General features: G+C 40.7%; 1 protein-coding gene across 1 annotated transcript in view; it reads right to left on the reverse strand.

Moving 5' to 3' along the window:
* The window catches only part of NFATC3 (nuclear factor of activated T cells 3), a 130,799-nt gene that overhangs the window by 6,510 nt on the left and 101,526 nt on the right, over positions 1-22,763 (reverse strand). Inside the window, 3 exon segments of the mRNA XM_082607277.1 lie at positions 3,500-3,536; positions 3,539-3,603; positions 20,778-21,776. Coding sequence (XP_082463403.1) covers positions 3,500-3,536; positions 3,539-3,603; positions 20,778-21,776 — 1,101 coding nt within the window.

The following is a 22,763-nucleotide window of genomic DNA, read 5'->3' on the forward strand; positions in this document are numbered from 1 at the left end:
ACAACTAAATGAAACAGGAATCCTGACCTCTGAATTACCATAAGGTGTGAGAGAAAATTCCAGTGTAGTTAAGCCACTGTATTTTGGGATCTATGTTATAACAACCTAGCTTACATTATTAACAAAAATAAGGGCTTCCCTGGTGGGGCAGTGGTTGAGAGTCCGCCTGCCAATACAGGGGACACGGGTTCGTGCCCTGGTCCAGGAAGATCCCACATGCCGCGGAGCGGCTGGGCCCGTGAGCCATGGCTGCTGTGCCTGTGCGTCCGGAGCCTGTGCTCCGCAACGGGAGAGACCACAACAGTGAGAGGCCTGCGTACCACAAAAAATAAATAAATAAATAAAACTCACCACCATAAAGGTAAGACAGAAAGAATATTTAAGCATTTTAAGCAAGAACCAAGATAACCAGCTTGAGCTCTATCATACCAAGTTTTTAACTAAGTTATTTTATTCCATTCCATTCTATTCTATTTTTTGGCCGCGTTGTGAGGTTTGCAGGATCTTAGTTCCCTGACCAGGGATTGAACCTGGGCCCCGGCAGTGAAAGCACGAAGTCCTAACCACTGGACCGCCAGGGAATTCCCTAAGTTATTTTAAGTTTTACACTGAACTCTAGATAGCTTCCAACCATAGGACAGATTGAAAATTACATGCACAATGATCAGAAGATACCCTTCACTTTTTTTTTCTTTTTTCTTTTTTTTTTTTTTGCGGTGTGCGGGCCTCTCACTGTTGTGGCCTCCCCCGTTGCGGAGCACAGGCTCCGGATGCGCAGGCCCAGCGGCCATGGCTCACGGGCCCAGCCGCTCCGCGGCATATGGGATCCTCCCAGACCGGTGCACGAACCCGTATCCCCTGCATCGGCAGGCGGACTCTCAACCACTGCGCCACCAGGGAGGCCCTACCCTTCACTTTTAACATTAGATTTAATACTACTAAAGGGAAATTATGACACTTTTTTCCACAACTGACTGAGGGGGAGATCAGTCCTGTTACTAAGGGTCCTTTCTTTCTAAGAAACCTCTTATATATGTGATACTATAGTAAGTGCCATACAGATCTTTCCTCTAGAAAAAGCTGTAACTCAAAACATTCTACAAACATTAAGTCTCCAGCTGAGTAAACAGTACACAGTTACTTGAAAGTACATTCAAGTATCAGCACGTATGTTTTTGTATTAGTAAAAACTGAAATGTGGGGGGAAAAACCCCCAAAACAAAAAACTTCTTTTCAACTTAGGTTAAGATGTGAGATTCTGGGGACTTCCATGGAGGCAGAGTGGTTAAGAATCTGCCTGCCAATGCAGGGGACATGGGTTCGAGCCCTGGTCCAGGAAGATCCCACATGCCGCGGAGCAACAAAGCCCGTGAGCCCCAACTACTGAGCCAGTGCTCTAGAACCCGCGAGCTACAACTACTGAAGCCTGCGCACCTAGAGCCCAGCTCCGCAACAGGAGAAGCCACCACAATGAGAAGCCCACACACTGCAACGAAAAGTAGCCCCCGCTCACTGCAACTAGAGAAAGCCTGCGCATGGCAACAAAGACCCAACACAGCCAAAAATAAATAAATTTTTTAAAAAATGTGGGATTCTGAATTTTAGGCCTATCAGAAGACTGTCCTTTTCCTTATTTTTTTTCATTTTGTACATTTTCTCTGAGTAATCTTGTCCATTTCTATATACTGTAGTGTTGACTCCCACATCTGTTGTCTCCAGGGCCCAAACCTGAGCTCCAGAGCTGTAAACCCACATGACTCATTCCACACCTATGCTATGAATCCCATGTGCTTGCCTCTTCAAGACCTTGCCCCATCAATTTCCTGCACTCTTCTCTTTAATCAATCTACCCACCAACCCTCTCCTCCTGGATTCTTTTCATCATTGCTTAAATATGGGTAAGTCTCAATCTCAAACAAGCGAGCAAGCAAACAAATAAAAACCCTAGACCCCACGTGGCCCTCTGTATCTATTTTTTTCTTTCATTGTTTAACATCTTAAAGGAGTTATCTACACCACCTGCTGTTTCTCTATTCTTTTTTTTTTAATTTATTTACTTTATTTACTTATTTTTGGCTGTGTTGGGTCTTCGTTGCTGCACGTGGGCTTTCTCTAGTTGGGGCAAGCAGGGGCTGCTCTTCTTTGCTGTGCACGGGCTTCTCATTGCAGTGGCTTCTCTTGTTGCGGAGCACAGGCTCTAGGCACGTGGGCTTCAGTAGTTATGGCTCGTGGACTCTCGAGTGCAGGCTCAGTAGTTGTGGTGCACGGGCTTAGTTGCTCCACGGCATGTGGGATCTTCCCGGACCAGGGCTCAAACCCGTGTCCCCTGCACTGGCAGGCGGATTCTTAACCACTTGCCACCAGGGAAGCCCTGTTTCTCTATTCTTACCTCCTGTTCATTCCTTAGTCATCCATTGATCCCTTCACTCCACAGAAACATTTCTTACCAAGATCACTAGTGACCAACTTGTTGCTTCATACACAGGAAGGGCAGTGGGGTAAACACTGGAAGAAATAAGCTTTAATTTTGGTTCAGCTGTGATGTGACTAGGGCAATTTAATCTTTTTTCAACTGATTTTCTCAACTATGATACAAGGAAATTCATTTAAATCCTTCTATAACTTTCCTGAGAGTTTTATAGATATGTAGAAATTTAGTTGCCAATGATGTGAGACCAGGGTAGGCTGGCCCAGCTTCTGGGAGAAGCCAGGGTTTTGCTGCCTTGTCTAATCAGGAAGCTTTAGTATCTTAAATATAACGATTTGGGTAGTGGACATGATTTCTAAGTCCCCTTCCAAATCCAAATTCATTAAAATGAAATTCAAATGGCATTTTGAGAACTACAATCTGTATGTTTATAATTTCTACCACAGACTTTCTCACGTGGCTTTGAGAGTCTTTGAAGAAAGAAGCTGTGTGAGGGAGAGGGAGTGGTATGGTTGCTTGCTGAGGCAGAGAGGCCTGAGGCCCAGCCCCCTCCTCACAAGCACTGACTCCTTCCAAATGGAGCCCCAGATGAACTACCAGCGTGCAAACATGGGCCTAAAGGACAGGCTCAAGGGTAAACGATCCAGGTTGCCTCTGGCAAATGGCTAACATTTCCTGCTTTATTTCCATTCCATACTGCCTCACATCAAAACTTAGAGCACTTGACCAGAAATGAGTAGGCTTACACACCTTAACAGCAACCAAATTTACTCCGCATCCAAGCCACAGAATTCATATAGACAGGACTCCCTCTGCTTTGGTTCAATAAATCCAATCAATACTTGACTTTTATTCAACCCCAGACTAAAATTATAAGTGTGAGAGCCTGAGTGTAGTTAAATTTAAAAAGCACTCTTACAGTCAAAGTTTAGCTCCAGAGATAATGAGTGGGCCCCTACCAAGAAGATGCCCATGTATACCCCCTCCTCTGCAGCACATGCAAATCTGGCCACTGCATGCAAATATTAGACTTGGGCACAAAAACAGTGACACATTTCAATCAACACTCACCCTCTAGATTCTCCAGAAAGGAGGTGGACATGAGAGCTCACTGTGGTTAGGCCATTTCTCTGCTGAACCTGATGGCTGGTGTTCCAAGTCAGACATAAACTGGTCTGTGTCAAAGAAGACAACATCACTACTGAATGGCACAAACCAGAGGGTAACAATCTATTACATGCCCACTTGTTTTTTTCTATAATTAAGAGGAATTTAGTTGTCCTTTATCTGTCAATCACTGCATAAAATGGCTCCCCGTATTTTATTAGATAATATAAATACTGGAGTCCAGAGAGTTTAGGTAACACTGATTTATTTTCTAAATTTAAAAGGGCAGCTATTTAAAAAAGTTACAATGATGGTTTTCAGTGATTTTAAAGGACAGATTTAGTTTTAAATAAACTAGTTTTGTTTTTTTGTTTTTTGTTTTTTGTGGTACGCGGGGCTCTCACTGTTGTGGCCTCTCCCATTGCGGAGCACAGGCTCCGGACGCGCAGGCTCAGCAGCCATGGCTCACGGGCCCAGCCGCTCCGCGGCATGTGGGATCTTCCCGGATCGGGGCACGAACTTGTGTCCCCTGCATCGGCAGGCGGACTCTCAACCGCTGTGCCACCAGGGAAGCCCAATAAGCTAGTTTTTATTAGATTAGATCTATCAGTGGTTCCCAAATACATGTCTGTGGCTACATCAGAGTTATCTGGGCACTTAATAAAAAAAAATAAACTCTTGGGCTCTACTTCAGAGCACAGAATCAAAATGTCTAAGGGTACGAGCCCAGAACACTATATGCATAGGTAAATTTGTGGGTCATGGAGGAATATTTTTTAAACTGAAGTTCACATCCATTAGCAGGCTATGAAATCAATTCAGCAAGCTGAAATCAGTATTTAAAAAGATAAATAGAACAAAATAGAAGATAAGCTACATTTTTAAAAATAAAGGTTAAGGATTGGCTTGTGAGCCTTTCACGTTAGTTGTGTATATGTTTTTTGTGTTTGTTATGTAATGGATCATGCTATAAAACTTACTTCTTATTGTTAGAAGCTGTCAAAAATGTTGAAAGTCACTGTACTCAAGAAGAGTCACTATTACCAGTTTTGTGATAATCGCTGACACACACAGATGCCCAGTTAAAGAGTCCAAAATACAATGAGGCAAAACCTCCTCCTTTGACCTATAAGGAATTATTTTTGGCCTTTGCTGTACGAATTCAAATAAAAGGACCTAACCTTTTATTAGATTCTAGAAGAATGCTTATTTTATCTTGGAAGAGAAGAAACTGTAGTCTCTGTGAATCAATTAATACCCTCCTCTTAGGCAGATAAAAGAGGGAAAACAGGGCTTCCCTGGTGGCGCAGTGGTTGAGAGTCCACCTGCCGATGCAGGGGACACGGGTTCGTGCCGTGCCCTGGTCCGGGAAGATCCCACATGCCGCGGAGCGGTTGGGCCTGTGAGCCACGGCCGCTGAGCCTGCGCATCTGGAGCCCGTGCTCCGCAACAGGAAAGGCCACAACAGTGAGAGGCCCGCGTACCGCAAAAAAAAAAAAAAAAAAAGAGGGAAAACAAAGGAGGAGCCAATCTGTTCAAAATGCAGTCTCACTAAAGGGGTCAAAACAAAACACAAAAACCAGAAATCCTTTGTGCGTAGGCAAAATTTTTCTGCCTTAAGCTTTTTTATTACTAAATTTGAGATCACTCACCTAGCTTTCAGGGGTGACTTAAGGATTACAGTGTGTATGAAGTATTTTAAAGACTCCAGATATATTGTCAAAAATCTCCCTTCTGAGGTTGCCCAATCTTCGCAACTGAGTCCTTCAAAACAGATTCTAAAGTGTAGAACATGTGAGTCCACGTAAATCAGCACATAAATTAGAAGAAAGAAGCCCAGGCCAACAGACGCTGGGGGCTTTTGTGAGTTGTGTGATACAGTGGTAGTTTCAGATTGTGCTTATGGAAACTTGCAGTCCTCGAGACATTTTTCTAGTTCCTTGAAACACTGGTGACAGCTCCAAAAAATACCTGATTTCTCTTCCTATCACAAAAACTTTCACCAGACATTTAAAGAATTAACACTAACCCTTAAACTCTTCCAAAAGATTACAGAGAAGGGAACACTTCCTCTCTCATTCTATGGCCAGCATTACCCTGATGTCAAGGCCAGACAAAGACACTACAAGAAAAGAAAACTACAGAACATCTCCTGTGAATATAGATGCAAAAATCCTTAACAAAAGTACTAGCAAACTGAGTTCAGCAGCATACTAAAACGGTTATACATCATGACCAAGTGAGATTTATTCCCAGAATGCAAGAATAAGAATAGTCCAACATACGAAAAATCAATGAATGTAATATAGTATACATTACTAGAATGAAGGGAAAAAAACCCACATGATCATCTCAATTAATTCAGAAGTATTTGACAAATTTCAATACTCTCTCAAGATAAAAACACCCAATAAACTAGGAATAGAAAGAAATTTTCTTAACATGTTAAAGACCATATATGAAAAACCCACAGATAACATCACACTCAATGGTTAAAGACTGAAAGCTTTCCCACTAAGAGCAAGAACATGACAAGGATGTTCACTTTTGCCACTTCTATTAAACACAGTACTGGACGTTCTAGCCAGAGAGATCAGGCTACAGAAATAAAAAGAAGAGGTAAAATGACCTCTGTTCACAAATGACATGATCCAATACATAGAAAGCTCTGAAGAATCAACATACAAAAAATGTTAGCACTAATAACTTACAGGATATAAAATCAACACACAAAATTTAGTTGTATTCTATACACTTTTAATGAAAAATCTAAAAAGGAAATTTATAAATCAAGTCCATTTACAATACCATTAAAAAGAATAAAATACTTAAAAATTAACCAAGGAGGTGTAAGATTTGTACACTGAAAGATACACATTGCTGAAGGAAACAGAAGATCTAAATAAATGGGAAAACATCCCATGTTCAAGACTTCATATTGTTAAGATGATAATACTACCCAAAGCAGTGTACAGATTCAATGTAATCCCTATCAAAATCCCAACAGTGTTTTTGCAGAAATAGAAAAACCCATCCTGAAATTCATATGCAATCTCCAAGGACCCTGAAAAGCCAAAACAGTCTTGAAAAAGAACAAAGATGGAAGACACACTTCCTGATTTCAAAACTCACTACAAAGCTACAGTAATCAAAACAGTGTGATATAGGCATAAGGACAGACATACAGACCAAAGGAATAAAATAGCCCAGAAAGTGCTCACTTCAGCAGCACATATACTAAAATTGGAATGGTACAGAGAAGATTAGCATGGCCCCTGTGCAAGTATGACATGCAAATTCATGAAGCATTTTGTATTTTTAAAGAATCTAAAAAGAGTGGATATACGTATATGTATAACTGATTCACTCTCCTGTACAGCAGAAACTAACACAACATTGTGAATCAATATACTCCAATAAAAATTTAAAAGAAAAATAGCCCAGAAACAAACCATGACAATATACAGTCAATTCATTTTCACTTTCAAGCAAGGGTTCTATTGGACATGCAAAAAAAGAATGGAAGCTGGACTCATCCTTCATACCATATACAAAGTTAACTCAAAATGGATCAAAGACCTAAACATAAGAGCTAAAATTATAAAACTCTTAGAAGAAGAAACATAGGGCAAGTCTTCATGACCTTCAATTGGGCAACAATTTCTTAAGTATGACACTAAAAGCACAGGCAACAAAAGAAAAAATAGACAAACTGGACTTCATCAAAATTAAAAACATCAAAGGATCCTATCAAGAGAGTGAAAATATAATCCACAGAATGGGAGAAAATATATGCAAATAACTTATTTGATAAGGATTTAATATTCAAAATATATAAAGAACTCCTACATCTCAACCAAAAACCCAAACTCAACCAAAAAAATGGGCAAAATATTTGACTAGACATTTCTCCAGAAAAAATATACAAATGACCAATAAGCTCATGAAAAGATACCCAACATCATTAGTAATTAGGGAAATGCAAAATAAAACCACAATGATACCACTTTATACCTATTTAGGATGGCTTTTTTTTTTTTTAATAAAAAATAAGTGTTGGCAAGGATATGGAGACACCGGAACCCTCATGCACTATAAATGTAAAATGGTGCAGCCACTGTGGGAAAAATATTAGTTTGGCAGTTCCTCAAAAAGTTGAAAAAAGAATTCCATTTGATCCAGCAATTCTACTCCTAGAATACCCAGTAGAACTGAAAATAGAGACTCAGATACCTATACTCCAATATTCAAAGCATCATTATTCACAACAGCCAAAAGGTGGAAACAAACCAAATGTCTTTCAACAGATGAATGGACAAACAAAATAAGGCATATACATACAATGGAATATTATTCGGCCATAAAAAGGAATGAAATTCTGATCTATGCTTACAACATGGCTGAACCTTGGAAACATTACACTAAGTGAAATAAGCAGACACAAAAGGACAAATGTTGTATTCCACTTATATGAGGTATCTTGAGTAGGGAAAGTTATGGAAATGGAAAGCAGAATAAAGGTTACCACAGGCTGGGTTGTGGGGAGAGAATGGGGAGTTATTGCTTAATGTGTATACAGTTGCTGTTTAGGGTGATGAAAAAGTTCTTGACATACACAGTGGTGATGGCTACACACTACTGTGATTGTACTTAATGTCACTGAACCACACACTTAAAATGGTTAAAATGGTAAATTTTATGTTATGTATATTCTACCAAATTTTAAAAATTTTAAAAACAAACTGCATGGGACTTCCCTGGTGGTCCAGTGGGTAAGGCTCCGCGCTCCCAATGCAGTGCACCTAGGATCAATCCCTGGTTGGGGAACTAGATCCTGCATGCATGCCGCAAGAGCCTGCATGCTGCAACTAAGAGTCCATATGCCACAACTAAAGAAGCCCACATGCTGCAACTAAGCATCCACATGTCGCAACTAAAGAAGTCCACATGCCACAACTAAAAGATCTCGTGTGCCGCAACTAACACCCGGCACAGCATAAATAAATAAATAAATAAATAAGTATTAAGAGAAAAAACTGTGGGTTTTCTCATAGAACATTGCATGAAATGACTAAACGAGGTTTTCACAGATCTAACCATTAACTCAAAGCAACACCTGGAGGACTTCTGTAAATCCCTCTTAAAATTTATAAATCTGGGATATGGAATCTGTTCCTTTTAAAAAAATTTTTATTTATTATTTATTTATTTAGGCTGTGCTGGGCCTTAGTTGTGTCATGCAGACACTTAGTTGCAGCATGCATACAGGATCTAGTTCCCCAATCAGGGATTGAACCCGAGCCCCCTGCATTGGGAGTGTGGAGTTTTACCCGCTGGACCACCAGGGAAGTCCCAGAATCTGTTCCTTTTATTAAAAAGTTTTGAAAAATTAAATATTTATAAATTATGAAATATGTCTGTGGGAAGATGACCAAAATTTCCCCACTCATCCAAGCTGCCTCCCCGTTTGACCAAGCTGCTTACTTTAGCCACCTTATCGATATATAGGCTTTTCTGGTTTATACAAACAAGACAATGATCTGGTGGGTATTAGAAAAGAAAGGCTTTGGAACTGTAGTGTCATCACTTACTGGATTGGTGACCTAAGGGAAGTTGTTTAACCCTTGTAAATCTGTTTATTTACTTGTGAATTTGTTTACTTATTTATTCAAAGTCTCCTGAAATGTAAGTGTAGGTACTCTGCAACATTTTATAGAAATACAATTATTATTACCTAAATTGATAAAGGCAGGACAATTAAATTATCACTTAATGACCTCATCTAGTCTTGTGGCTTTAACTACCTCCTGCATGCCAATAACTCTCAAATTGATATCTTCAGTCTATAACTCACTTCCAAACTCTAGACTTCAGCCAACTGACTACTTTATATCTCTACTTGAATGTTCAACAGATACCATAAACATAACACATCCAAAATTGAACACCAGATCTTTCTCCAAAACCTGCTCCATCCAGAGCCTTCCCCATCTTACCTGACAGCAACTCCATCTTTTCAATTGCTCAGGCAAAACCCCATTAGTGTCATCTTTAACTTCTTTCTCTCACATCTCACATGGAATCTGTCAGGAAATGCTACTGGCTCTACCTTTAAAATACATCAAAAATCAGTCCATCTCTTAGTCCAAATCATCATTTCTGGCCTGGATTACTATAATAGCATCTTAACTGGTCTCCCTGTTTCTGTCCTTGCCTCTCTACCCAGCAGCCAGAGTGACCCTGTTAAAACCTATATCAGGGGCTTCCCTGGTGGTGCAGTGGTTAAGAATCAGCCTGCCTCGCAGTGGTTAAGAATCCGCCTGCTGATGCAGGGGACATGGGTTCGAACCCTGGTCTGGGAAGATCCCACATGCTGCGAAGCAATTGAGCCCATGCGCCACAACTACTGAGCCTGCACTCTAGAGCCCTCGTTGCACAACTACTGAGCTCACGTGCCACAACTACTGAAGCCCGTGCACCTAGAGCCCATGCTCTGCAACAAGAGAAGCCACCACAATGAGAAGCCCATGCACCGCAACGAAGAGTAGCCCCTGCTCGATGCAACTAAAGAAAGCCTGCATGCAGCAACGAAAACCTATTGCAGCCCCAAAAACCCAAAAAACAAAAAAAACCCAACAGTAATTCTTTTTTTTTTTTTTTTGTGGTATGTGGGCCTCTCACTGTTGTGGCCTCTCCAGTTGCGGAGCACAGGCTCCGGATGCACAGGCCCAGCGGCCATGGCTCACGGGCCCAGCCGCTCCGCGGCATGTGGGATCCTCCCAGACCGGGGCACGAACCCGTTTTCCCTGCATCGGCAGGTGGACTCTCAACCACTGCGCCACCAGGGAAGCCCCCAACAGTAATTCTTAAAAAAAAAAAAAAAAAAAAAAGAATCCACCTGACAGTGCAGGAGACATGGGTTCAAGCCCTGGTACATGCCATGAAGCAACTAAGCCCATGTGCCACAACTACTGAAGCCCACACGCCTAGAGCCCATGCTCTACATACAAGAGACGCCACCACAATGAGAAGCCCATGCACCGCAATGAAGAGTAGCCACTCCTCGCCACAACTAGAGAAGGCCCGTGCTCAGCAATGAAGACCCAACACAGCCAAAAATAAATAAATTTAAAAAAAAAAAGAAATCTGTATCAGATCATGATGACTCATCTGTTCAAAACTCTACAACAAAGGCCTACAAGACCCTATGTAAGAGTTCTTAAAAGTGTGATCAAGGACATGTGGGGTTCCCTGAGAACTTTTAAGGGAGTCTTCGAGGTCAAAATTCTTATAATAATACTAAATTTTTTTGCTTTTTTCATAATCATTCTCTCCTGAGTTTACAGTGGAGTTTTCCACTCGGAAACATTAAATTGTATGTGATGACTTCATTGCTGTGATGGGTGATGGAAAGTGTCTGTGTATTCTTGTTTTCAAAAGTTCTGTTTTAACTGCTAATACAAATAAAAACGGATACATACAAACCACCTAAATAAAAGTTCCTGGGGATCCTCAAAAATTTTTAAGATTATAAAGGAGTCCTGAGAAAAAGACAGTCTCTTCAGCAAGTAAGTGGTGCTGGGAAAGTTGGACAACTGCATGTAAATCAATGAAGTTGATTTACACACCCTCACACCATGCACAAAAATAAACTCAAAAGGGCTTAAAGACTTAAACATGAGACATGACACCATAAAACTCCTAGAAGAGAGCATAGGAAAAACATTCTCTGACATAATACCAATGTTTTCTTAGGTCAGTCTCACAAGGCAATAGAAATAAAAACAAAAATAAACAAATGGGGGCTTCCCTGGTGGCGCAGTGGTTGAGAGTCCACCTGTCGATGCAGGGGACACGGGTTTGTGCCCCGGTCCGGGAAGATCCCACATGCCGCGGAGCGGCTGGGCCCGTGAGCCATGGCCGCTGAGCCTGCGCGTCCGGAGCCTGTGCTCTGCAACGGGAGAGGCCACAACAGTGAGAGGCCCGCGTACTGCAAAAAAACCCCAAAAAACCCCAAACGGGACTTAATCAAACTTACAAGCTTTTGCACAGCTGAGGAAACCATTAAAAAAAAAACCAACAACAGGGGCTTCCCTGGTGGCGCAGTGGTTGAGAGTCCTCCTGCTGATGCAGGGGACATGGGTTCGTGCCCCGGTGTGGGAGGATCCCATATGCCGCGGAGCGACTGGGCCCGTGAGCCATGGCCGCTGGGCCTGCGCGTCCGGAGCCTGTGCTCCGCAACGGGAGAGGCCGCAACAATGAGAGGCCCACGTACCGCAAAAAACAAAAAAAACAAAAAAAACAAAAAGACAACCTAAGGAATGGGAGAAAACATTTGCAAATGATATGACAGACAAGGGCTTAATCTCCAAAATATACTAACAGCTCATACAACTCAACAACAAAAAACCAAACAACCCAATCAAAAAATGGGCAGGGGTTTCCCTGGTGGCACAGTGGTTGAGAGTCCGCCTGCCAATGCAGGGGACATGGGTTTGTGCCCCGGTCCAGGAAGATCCCACATGCCGCGGAGTGGCTGGGCCCGTGAGCCATGGCCGCTGAGCCTGCGTGTCCGGAGCCTGTGCTCTGCAACGGGAGAGGCCAGCGTACCACAAAAAAAAAAAAAAAAAAAAAAAGGGCAGAAAACACATGGGCATGCTAACAGATGCTCAACATCGGTAATTATTGGAGAGATGCGAATCAAAACTACAATGAGGTACCACCTCACACTGGTCAGAATGGCCATCATTAAAAAGTCTACAAATAAATGCTGGAGAGGGTATGGAGAAAAGGGAACTACACTGTTGGTGGGAATGTAAGTTGGTACAGCCACTATGGAAAACAGAATGAAGATTCCTCAGAAAACTAAAAACAGAATTACCATATGATCCAGCAACCTCACTCCTGGGAATATACCCAGACAAAACTATAATTCAAAAAGATACGTGCACCCCTATGTTCATAGCAGCACTGTTCACAATAGCCAAAACATGGAAATAACCTAAATGTCCATCGACAGATGAATGGATAAAGAAGATGTGGTACATATATACAATGGAATACTACTCAGACATAAAAAAGAATGAAATAATGCCATTTGCAGCAACATGGATGCAACTAGAGAGTATCATACTAAGTGAAGTAAGTCAGATAGAGAAAGAGAAATATCATATGATATCACTTACATGTGGAATATAAAATATGGCACAAATGAACTTATCCACAAAACAGAAACTGACTCATAGACATAGAAAACAGACTTGTGGTTGCCAAGGGGGGCAGGGGGGAAGGAGAGGGATGGACTGGGAGTTTGAGTTTGGTAGATGCAAACTATTACGTTTAGAATGGATAAACAACAAGGTCCTAATGTATAGCACAAGGAACTATATTCAATATCCTGTGATAAACCATAATGGAAAAGCATATAAAAAAAGAATGTATATGTGTGTATAACTGAGTCACTGTGCTATACAGCAGAGATTCACACAACACTGTAAATCAACTATACTTCAATTAAAAAGAAAAAAAAAGGAGTCCTGAGACCAAAAAGTTTGAGAACTGTTGCCCTACACGTTTGGCTCCCCATTACCTCCTTGACCACATCTCCTACTACTTACCCTCTAGATCCTTCATATTCCAGCCACACTGGCCTCACTGCCATTCCTCAATAAGCCAGACATGCTCTTACCTTAGGGTCTTTCCTCTGCTTGTCCCTTTGGCCTAGAATACTCTTCCCCCAGGTATCTACATTGGTAATTTCCTCATCTTCAAGGTTTTTTCGTCTCATCTTCAAGTTTTTGATCAAATGTTACCTCATCAATGAGGTTTATTTACTGTATTTAAAATTATACGGACTTCCCTGGTGGCACAGCAGTTAAGAATCTGGCTGCCAATGCAGGGGACACAGGTTCGATCTCTGCTCCAGGAAGATCCCACACACCGCAGAGCAACTAAGCCCATGTGCCACAACTACTGAGCCCATGTGCCACAACTACTGAAGCTCACGAGCCTAGAGCCCGTGCTCTGCAACAAGAGAAGCCACCGCAATGAGAAGCCCACGCACCGCAATGAAGAGTATCCCCTTCTCGCCCCAACTAGAGAAAGCCCTCACACAGCAACGAAGACCCAACACAGCCAAAAAAATAAATAAATAAAAAATAAGTAAATAAAATATTTTTGTCCCTGTGAATGATTCATTTCCAAAGGAACTCAGAAACAGAGTATGAATTTTAAATTAGAATACATCTTTAGACACTGGCTTTGTATCTTACACTTGACAGACATCAGAAAGTTACTATGTTTGTTGTGTTTATAGAAGTGAGATTATATAAAGTAATCAACTATAGTTATTTCAGAAGCCACTAAACACGTGCAAGACGATCTAAATTTCAGACAGACCTGGAGTCAACTGCCAGTCCCAGTGTCTGTGGTCATATAACAGTGGCAAAGTGCTTAAGCTCTCTGAGCCACATCTCTGAAAACAAGGTTAATAATTCACTTTTTACAGATTGTTGGGGAGAACTGATGAGCTACTAGCAAAGTGCCTACCGCAGGGTTCAAGAAAAAGTTTCATTATCGAGGAACAGTAACCATAATCCATCATTATTATGTGTAGATTGTAAAACATTTATTTATCACAGATACACCCAGGTTTCAGAGATGTTAACATGTTTGGAATAAAAAGTGCCCAAAAGAATCAATGAAATACATAATACTATAAATAGTGTTGGGGCAACCAGCGAAGTATTTAAAAATTAAATTTAGATCCCACCCTCAATATCGTACAACTCAGTGTCTTATACTCCAATAAAGTCTAGGTTAAATAAAAAATTTAAATATTAACAGTAAGATCATTCAAGTCCTAGAGGAAAATATAAGTGGGAACTTTGTATAACATTGGGGTGAGATAAGCCTTTCTAAACAAGATTCCCAAAGCACAAATCAATAAGAAATGCTGTGGAGTAACTAAGCCCGTGCGCCACAACTACTGCGCCTGCGCTCTAGAGCCCGTGAGCCACAACTACTGAGCCCATGTGCCACAACTACTGAAGCCCGTGTGCCTACAGCCCGTGCTCCACAACAAGAGAAGCCACCACAATGAAGAGTAGCTCCCGCTCACCGCAACTAGGGAAAAGCCTTCGCGCAGCAATGAAGACCCAATGCAGCCAAAAATAAAAACAAACAAACAAACAGAAATCAAAAAGAAAAGATATATTAGGTTGGACCACCTAAATATTTTACATTTCTACAGATCAAAACACTATTTTAAAAACTGGTAAACAAACGAACTAGCAAAATATATATGCAATACATGTGAGACAGAAAATTAATTCATTAATTATTTTTAAATACACTTTTTGAAGTGAATTTATTTTGAAGACTTCTGATATGCTGTGATATGCTGGCTATTTACTGGTAACCTCTCTTGGATTTTTCCCAGTTTATGTATAAATTTTAGTGTCGAGTTGATTCAAGGAAAAAATTTTGTTCATATACAATATAACTAATTTGTGCCATGTGAGATAACACAGACACACCTGATATGAGAAATAAAAGGTCTTCTCAAATGCTTGCCCTTGCTTCACTGGGTCTAAAAATTAAATTTTCTTATTATATGTCCAAGAGTGGTTGTGTCTAAGGTCCTGAATCCCCATCATGATCTGTTCTGCGTAAGCCATGATCCAAAGCCTACATGGGTATTATTTGTGGGACATTTTGCCTCTGGAATTATCCATCATAAATATGTTTGAGGCTGGATGGTACATGTATGCCTCCCAGAAGAGTATTCATGAGCTACCCAGAGTCCTAGTTGAAAGAGAAAGGTCAGTATTATTTACCTCCCTTCACTACTGAGCCCCTAAGTGATTCAACACCTCATTTGGGACCCATTCTCATCACTGGCTATGCATGGCTTTCTTTTGTTTTATTTATTTAAATACAATAAACACCAGTAAACGAGTATCCAACAGGTGGGCTAGCACACTGACAATAATATTTACCATTCTGCTCCTCCATACCAGTCTCCTGATTTCCCATCCAAGTTAATCACCTGAATCTTGTATTTATCATTTCCCTGCAACTGAAAAGCAGGTTCATCTGCTTGTCACCTATATAGAACTGCAGTAGCAGAGGTCACGTCTAGAGTCCCTGTTTACAGTCAAATTAGCAATTGCCCTACATTCAGGATCAGCATGTTACTGCACAGAGCCTGCAAGTGGCAGTGTCAGTTTTCACCACAGCAGCAGGTCAGGCTATATTTAACATGTACCCTCTTCTCTGCTGAAGAGCTGCAGTTATGGTTCTGTTAGTTTGTGAACAAAGGAGGACAAGAGGGAATTGAGGGACTCTAATGGAAAGTTCTTACTGGATTCGGCTCAATCACAAATTAAATGGGCCTGTATTTAAAAGTCTAAGACAGTCTAGTTTAACAATACTATAATCTTAATTAAAATGCTTAAAACACAGCTGTGACAATTTCTATATTTTTGTACTGTTTTAATGTATATCACTTGGTCCAAATCTGGGGCATACACACCATAATGCACAGAAGTGTTTAGAAAAAATTATAGCTCCAGGCACACAAACTTTAACATCTGAGTAAAAACTCACTGATAATTTTACAGAGTAGCACATGCTTTCCAAGCAGGGGCAATGGTACACTTAGGTAGCAAAGAAAAATGAAAGTAGCATAAGAATTTTGAACAATACTCTAATTGGTTGAGTAAGTATATATTACAGCCTTCCAAGGAGACTGCTTGAAAGAGAACATCAATTGGTAGAGGTCAGTATTCTGCTGCTGCTACTACCCCCAGGAATAATCCCCCTGAGGAGGGAGCCACATTACTCTGAAAACGAGAAACGCTTCTGGGACTCTTCTGAGTTTGGAAGATTGACATGAGGGGTCAAAATCACCTCAATGAAACTGAACAAGGATTCAGTTTCTGAACAAACTAAACTGCAAAGTTTAGTCCTGGGTTCTAAAAACATATGTAAAAATCCATGATGGAGGGGTGGGGGGTGGGGATACAGAATGGATGTGAGTTAGTTATGACTAATTACTAGCACTTATGACTCACTAAATTAACAGCAAGATGGAGCTAAGAAAATCCCCTGACCTAACACCAAACTGATAAATAAAGTCTTCTGAACAAGGAAGGTGTCGGTCCCAATCCACTTTGAGCCGGCTAGAGTGTTCCCTTCTGGATACACCCTACGAAAAGGAACTAAACACCAGGGTTCAAGCAGAAGGGAACTACCATGTTAGTGAGGCTGAGGGAAGGATGAAATTGCTGGAGTGTTTTTAAGACTTGGGAAAGAGATCAAGATTTCACACATGTGAAGGATTATTACAGAACAATGATTAGATTTGTTCTGCATGATTCCAGAGGCATCAGGGTCCACATAAAACAAGGGCAGCTGGAACTTAAAAGGCCCTGAGATGTTCCAGAGAATCTGGAGATGAAGAGACCAACAGGAATATAAAATCACTAGGAATACCAGAGTATGAATTCCAGTGTGAAAGACGAGGATGGAGCAGACAGCCTTTAAAACTTCATCTATACTGAGGATCTAGAGTTTTAAGATTGCCCTGGCCCCTCTCACAAACCAAGGCTCTGCTGAGGAAACAGCGCTTTCTTTCATCTCTTCTGCTTGCTCTACATCCACAGTCTCAAACCACAGACTGATGAAAAACATGATTGCAGAGACTGAAAAAACTCTTAAGAGTACTGAATTAGGAACCAGGAGACTTGGGTTTTAGTCTTTACTCTGCTATTAAATCAGTGTTACCCTGGATGAATACCTTAAGCTCTGTAAAACTCAGATTCTTTATCTATAAAATGGGGGAGCTGTATTAGAGTATTTTTAGTTCTACAAGTCTAGAATTTCTGAGCTGAGGTGCACTAATATCTTCTCTATTAAATGTCACTGAATTTATAATAAAAAATTAAGGTGAAGTAACAGTCAAGTGATACCTGAATGATTCTTGACAGACCCCATCTTAATTAAAAATTTCGGGCTTCCCTGGTGGCACAGTGGTTGAGAGTCCGCCTGCTGATGCAGGGGACATGGGTTCGTGCCCCGGTCCGGGAAGACCCCACATGCCCTGGAGTGGCTGGGCCCGTGAGCCATGGCCGCTGAGCCTGCGCGTCCGGAGCCTGTGCTCCGCAACGGGCGAGGCCACAACAGTGAGAGGCCCGCATACCGCAAAAAAAAAAAAATTCAATAATAAAAAGGATATTTTATGTTTTAATCTTTAATTTGATAAAAAAAAGAAAGGGGTAAATAAATATAAAACAAATAGGATTAATGAAAGTTATTAGGATTAGATGATAAGTATATTTAACTAGTATAACACAAATTTAAAGAAATTACTTGTGTCCTCTAGTTGCGGAGTGGACATTACTTTGTACTTAATGCTTAGCACAATATAGAAAAGTTAAAAGAAAACCTGAGCTCAAGTTAACTGCAAAGTTCGCTTTAAGTACTTCTAATCCTTTTTGGCATGTTTTATGGCTTACTTTTAAAGCTTACCAGAAAGGGGCCATTCAAGTACTACAGAGTTCCAAGTACTAGGGAGTTCAAGGCCTATGAAATATGTTATTATTGTTTTTTTAATGAATTTATATTAAAACTCTGCAGAACTGTAGGATTTTCTAAGCCTCTAGTTTACCTTCAAAGGCAAATCCAAATAACATAATCAATGAGTCAGTTGGCAAACATCAAAAATTCATTTGATATTTGATAGCATCAAAATGTAAATTGCAAAAATTATACATCCATTAATCTGAGGTGCCCAGGAGTGTATTTTAGTTCTCCTACCCCCTCTTTAATTACTGCTAGCATCACTGAGCTTCTTTTTTTTTTTTTAAGCTTTTTTGTGGCTGCACCGCACAGCATGCAGGATCCTAGTTCCCCGACCAGGGACTGAATCCATGCCCCCTGCATTGGAAGCACAGAGTCTTAACCACTGGACCACCAGGGAAGTGCCACCACTGAGCTTCTATCAAGTCTCTTGATAGGTGGCAATAAGGAAATTCATTAGTCAGTCCTTGTCCTCTGTGGGGAACTTTGCTTAATTGTGAACGGAACAAAAATGAAATTGCTTTTATATTTGCCCGCACAGACCTCATTTTTCCAGATTCTCTGTTTCTGCAACATACCTTCACATATTCAAAAGATGAAATAAATAAAAATTCCATAAAACCTTTCTAAAAGTTCCAATTTGCTGTCCCCCCAAAAAATCACTCAATCTGTGGTAAATTAGAAAGAGCAGGTTCCAGCTTTGGTCTCTTTTTAGAAAAACAGTCTTCATTTGGAAAGAAAACGAGCTGGAATACCCAGCGCTAAGAGACCTGCTTAATAAATCTTGTGTTTTCAGTGGCATCACTGAAGTTGTAGGTTATCACACTCCAGGTCTCACCCCTTGTTTCAGGGATTAAAATTCTAAACACAAACCTTGAAAGCAATACAAGTGTGACAGATCAGATGCTGCTGTGAACATATATTCATGCAGTGAAATTCTGCACATGCATTCCTAGAGAATGTTCCACTGTTCTCTAGGAATTAAAAGAGCTTGGGGGATCCCCTTTAGTGCTGTGCTCTAACCACCAAGGCCTGCTGTTGCTGGGGGGCAGCTGTAGTACTGCAAGAAAAAGACTAGACTGAAAAGACCTGCCTCCAGTCTCAGCTCTGCTACTTACCAGTTACGTGACCTTCAGAAAGTCTGATTCTCTAAATATAGCTATCTAGAGAATTAGTAAGAGTTAAATTAGACAACAATGCTACGCAAATTGTAGGTTTTGCTTGTTTACAGCTATACCTTCTGTTTATACACAAATGACCTGGCATATCCCCATGTGGCTTTGAAAGCCGTCCTCTACTATGCCATCTGCCCTCCAGCCACAGAAAATCATGCTTTCCCAGACATAGCTCTATGTTTCTGCTTCTGTTGTCTGGTTTTCCCTTTGATTCTCATTTACTGATACTACACTTGTTCTTAGCCAAAAGGATAAGAAGTGATTGATCCTTATTTACTGAAAAATATACTCATCCTCCAAGACTGGCTTAAAAGTCATCTCAAGGAAGCCTCTCTGAATCCTTCTTATAGAATCTTTCACATCTCTTTGCTGATCTCCCAGTGTGCTTCTTTTATATCTTGGTTGTAAGTGACTAAGACCTACTGCATCATTGTATCGTCATATACTGACCTGACAGTAAAGCCCTGGTGCCAGGTCAGGGGTAGGGTGGGGGCTCCCACATTTTATCATTTTATATACCTTCCTTTTCCCTTATGTTTGGAATTTGGAATTTAAAACCAGCTTTGCAACTAAGTAGTAAATAGCCTCTCCAGATGTATAAAGGAGATGGCTGACCTAGAGTTACTTTTCTACAGATTAATACAGAGAGAGAATTAAACTTCTGTGTCCATGTTTTCAATTTTTCATATTGTATAACACTTACACACGTAGCTTTCACTGAATTCCTTTTTCGACAAAATTTCACTACCATATACATGACAAAGCCAAGAATAAACTCTAAAATTATTACCTGAAAATCCTACCTTGGGGGAATTTTCAATTATTAAAATAACTAATTTCCAGAGTTTGCTGTCCAATTTATGATTTCATAAAAACGGAGGTCTGCATACCAACTTGCTGCATTTACATAAATAGCTTCTTTTTATCATGGTGCCAACAGCTGTACCAGCGGCAGCAAACCAGTCTGGTCTTGTACCATCACCACTGTCTGACTCAGCACGGTGGTAGGGCCACAGAGAAGCAGGTTCTTTACTTTTGTGAGTCTCCTCAAGGACAGGAACTCTATCCTCATACCTTCCTAGTATTCCTAGCATTTAATTCTGTGCCCTGCAAAGAGATGGCATTCTGCAATGTTTAATGAATTAACACTTCTGAATTCCACTCTCTAGACACTGTGACCTCACTGTATGTTCTGAAAGGAAAAATGCTCGATAAAAGCTCACATCTTCAGTTCCATCACAAATAGGTGGTAGGTTATTACTCAAGGTCTCACCCTTCCCAACAGATATAAGTGGTAAAATAGACTTTAAAGCATGTATGTTCATGTCTATCTTCCGAGTCATATATCAACATATTTCTAGTAAAAACAACTTATTAAAAAGCCCAACCATATGCCAATAAACAATCCATGTAACTTTCTCATGACTCTTAAGGGAAGGAAGTTCCTGGATCTTCACTGCTTCAAAGCATAAAGATGAACTTACCATCATCTAAAGTGATGTCCTGAAGACCAATTGTAGAAAAGTTAGGTTCCTGCTCTTCAGGTTCAGGTTTAATGTTCACAGTTGCCTCATCAGGTGGAAATGAAGCTGGATCGCACAAACTGTGACATAATAAGGATGAAGGTGCAGAAAGACCTCCCTGGCCTGTACTTTGTGCTTGAGTTGAGTGCTGTCCAGAATGCATTCTGGTGGCTAGAGACTGTGATGAGGCAGTTCCTGAGCTAGGAGACTGGTAAGGCATAGGCTGCAGCTGAGGAGATGGTGGCCCAGAAAGTGGTGAACTGGCCAAGGGACGAGAGGTTGCTTGGGAAGCTGTTGTAGCAGTCCCTGAATGTGAAGGACCATACGTAATGGGTTGTAACTGAGGGGAAGGCTGACCTGTGACCTGATCGGCCACTGGAGAAGAAAGAGATCTTTGTCCTGTGTTTGAACAACAGTATCCCATTGACTGCAGATGAGGCAAGGTCTGCACAGAATGAGGTGTGTGGGCTAAGAGATGTCCTGTTGAGCCTGAATTTGAAGAATGAAAAGGTATGGATGATGGTGGCTGACAGCCAAGATTTATTAAATTAGGAAGAGTTGCATCCTGCTGAAACAAAACTGGATCAAATTCTTGACTAGAGGCAGCATTAACAGGAAGACAAGTTGGTCCATTGAATACATTAGTTTGCATAGGCTGATAGGAAGACCCCACAGGAGGTGTTGGTGTGACTTGAAAAGGCTGGTGCACAACTGAAGAAGGTATCATATGCTGTTCTTTACCAGCACTCTCATCCCTACACTGCAACTGTGGCAGATGGGTTGAGGTTACCATGGATGCATATGTTAGCTGGATGGGACAAACCAAGCTTCTCTGTGCAGACAGTACACTGTCATGTAGGTGTCCTGTATCTGAGGAAGGCCTCTGGGTCTGGACAGGATGAGGCAATGATGGAACTGAAGACAAATCAATCTCTTCTCTGTGTTCTTGCTTCATCAAAACTGAAAAGAAAGTGATTAATGCAAATGTTATTACATAATACATAAAATAATTATGAAAGGCCTTCATTCTAGGCTACACAGCTGTAGTGCACACACAAGCCAGGGGTTGAAAACTCAAATGCCTTCAGGGAAGGCAGATAATATAAAATATGTGAAACCAGTAAATAGAAGACAACACGGAGTGGTTCTTGCTTCAAAAGTATTCAAGTTAAAAAAAAGAAAAAACCAACACTGCATAGACCTCTATGAAGTGATATTGGAAAGATCTCTAAGACACGTTATTAAGTAAAAAAAAAAGTCAATTGCAGAACATGTGTATATGTCACATTTCACGTAAAATATTGTGTGTGTATATATACACACGCATATACACATGTACACACGTTTTTGCTTATATATGTGTGGACATCTCTGGAAAGATGCACAAGAAACTGATAACTGTTGTGTTTATTGCTGGGAAGGGAAACCAGGTGAATAGGGGATAGGAGCATGAGGAAGATTTACTTTTTACTGTCTAAGTTTTGGGGCCTTTTGAATGTTTTCCACCATGTATATATATTACTTATTTAAAAATAAATAATTTTTTAAAAACCCCACCATCATTATGAGGTAGGGATTATTAGTATCCTTGCCTTACAGATGAGTGAGTATACTGAAGAGGAGATTAAAGACACTAAGATCTCACAGCAGCTAAGTGGTATCATAAGGACTTGAACACAGGTTTTTCTGCCTCCAAAGTCCATGCTTTTATTCATTGCAGTATACTGTATTACCAACGGAAATTCTACTTCACCATTCCACCAAGCAAGCAGAGGTTACAAATACCAATCATCATCCTTTATGACATTAGAAAAGTAGCAGATCCATGATTTAGGATGAGTCTACTTGATGAAAGGACTGCTTAAAGTAGGAATCAATGCATTTTGCTTATTTTATTTAATATGCATATCAAAACAGAAAAGAACCGTCAGTTAATTTATTGTGTGT

This window comes from Mesoplodon mirus (assembly GCF_964341445.2).
Source record: "Mesoplodon mirus genome assembly, chromosome: 19".
NCBI lineage: Eukaryota > Metazoa > Chordata > Mammalia > Artiodactyla > Ziphiidae > Mesoplodon > Mesoplodon mirus.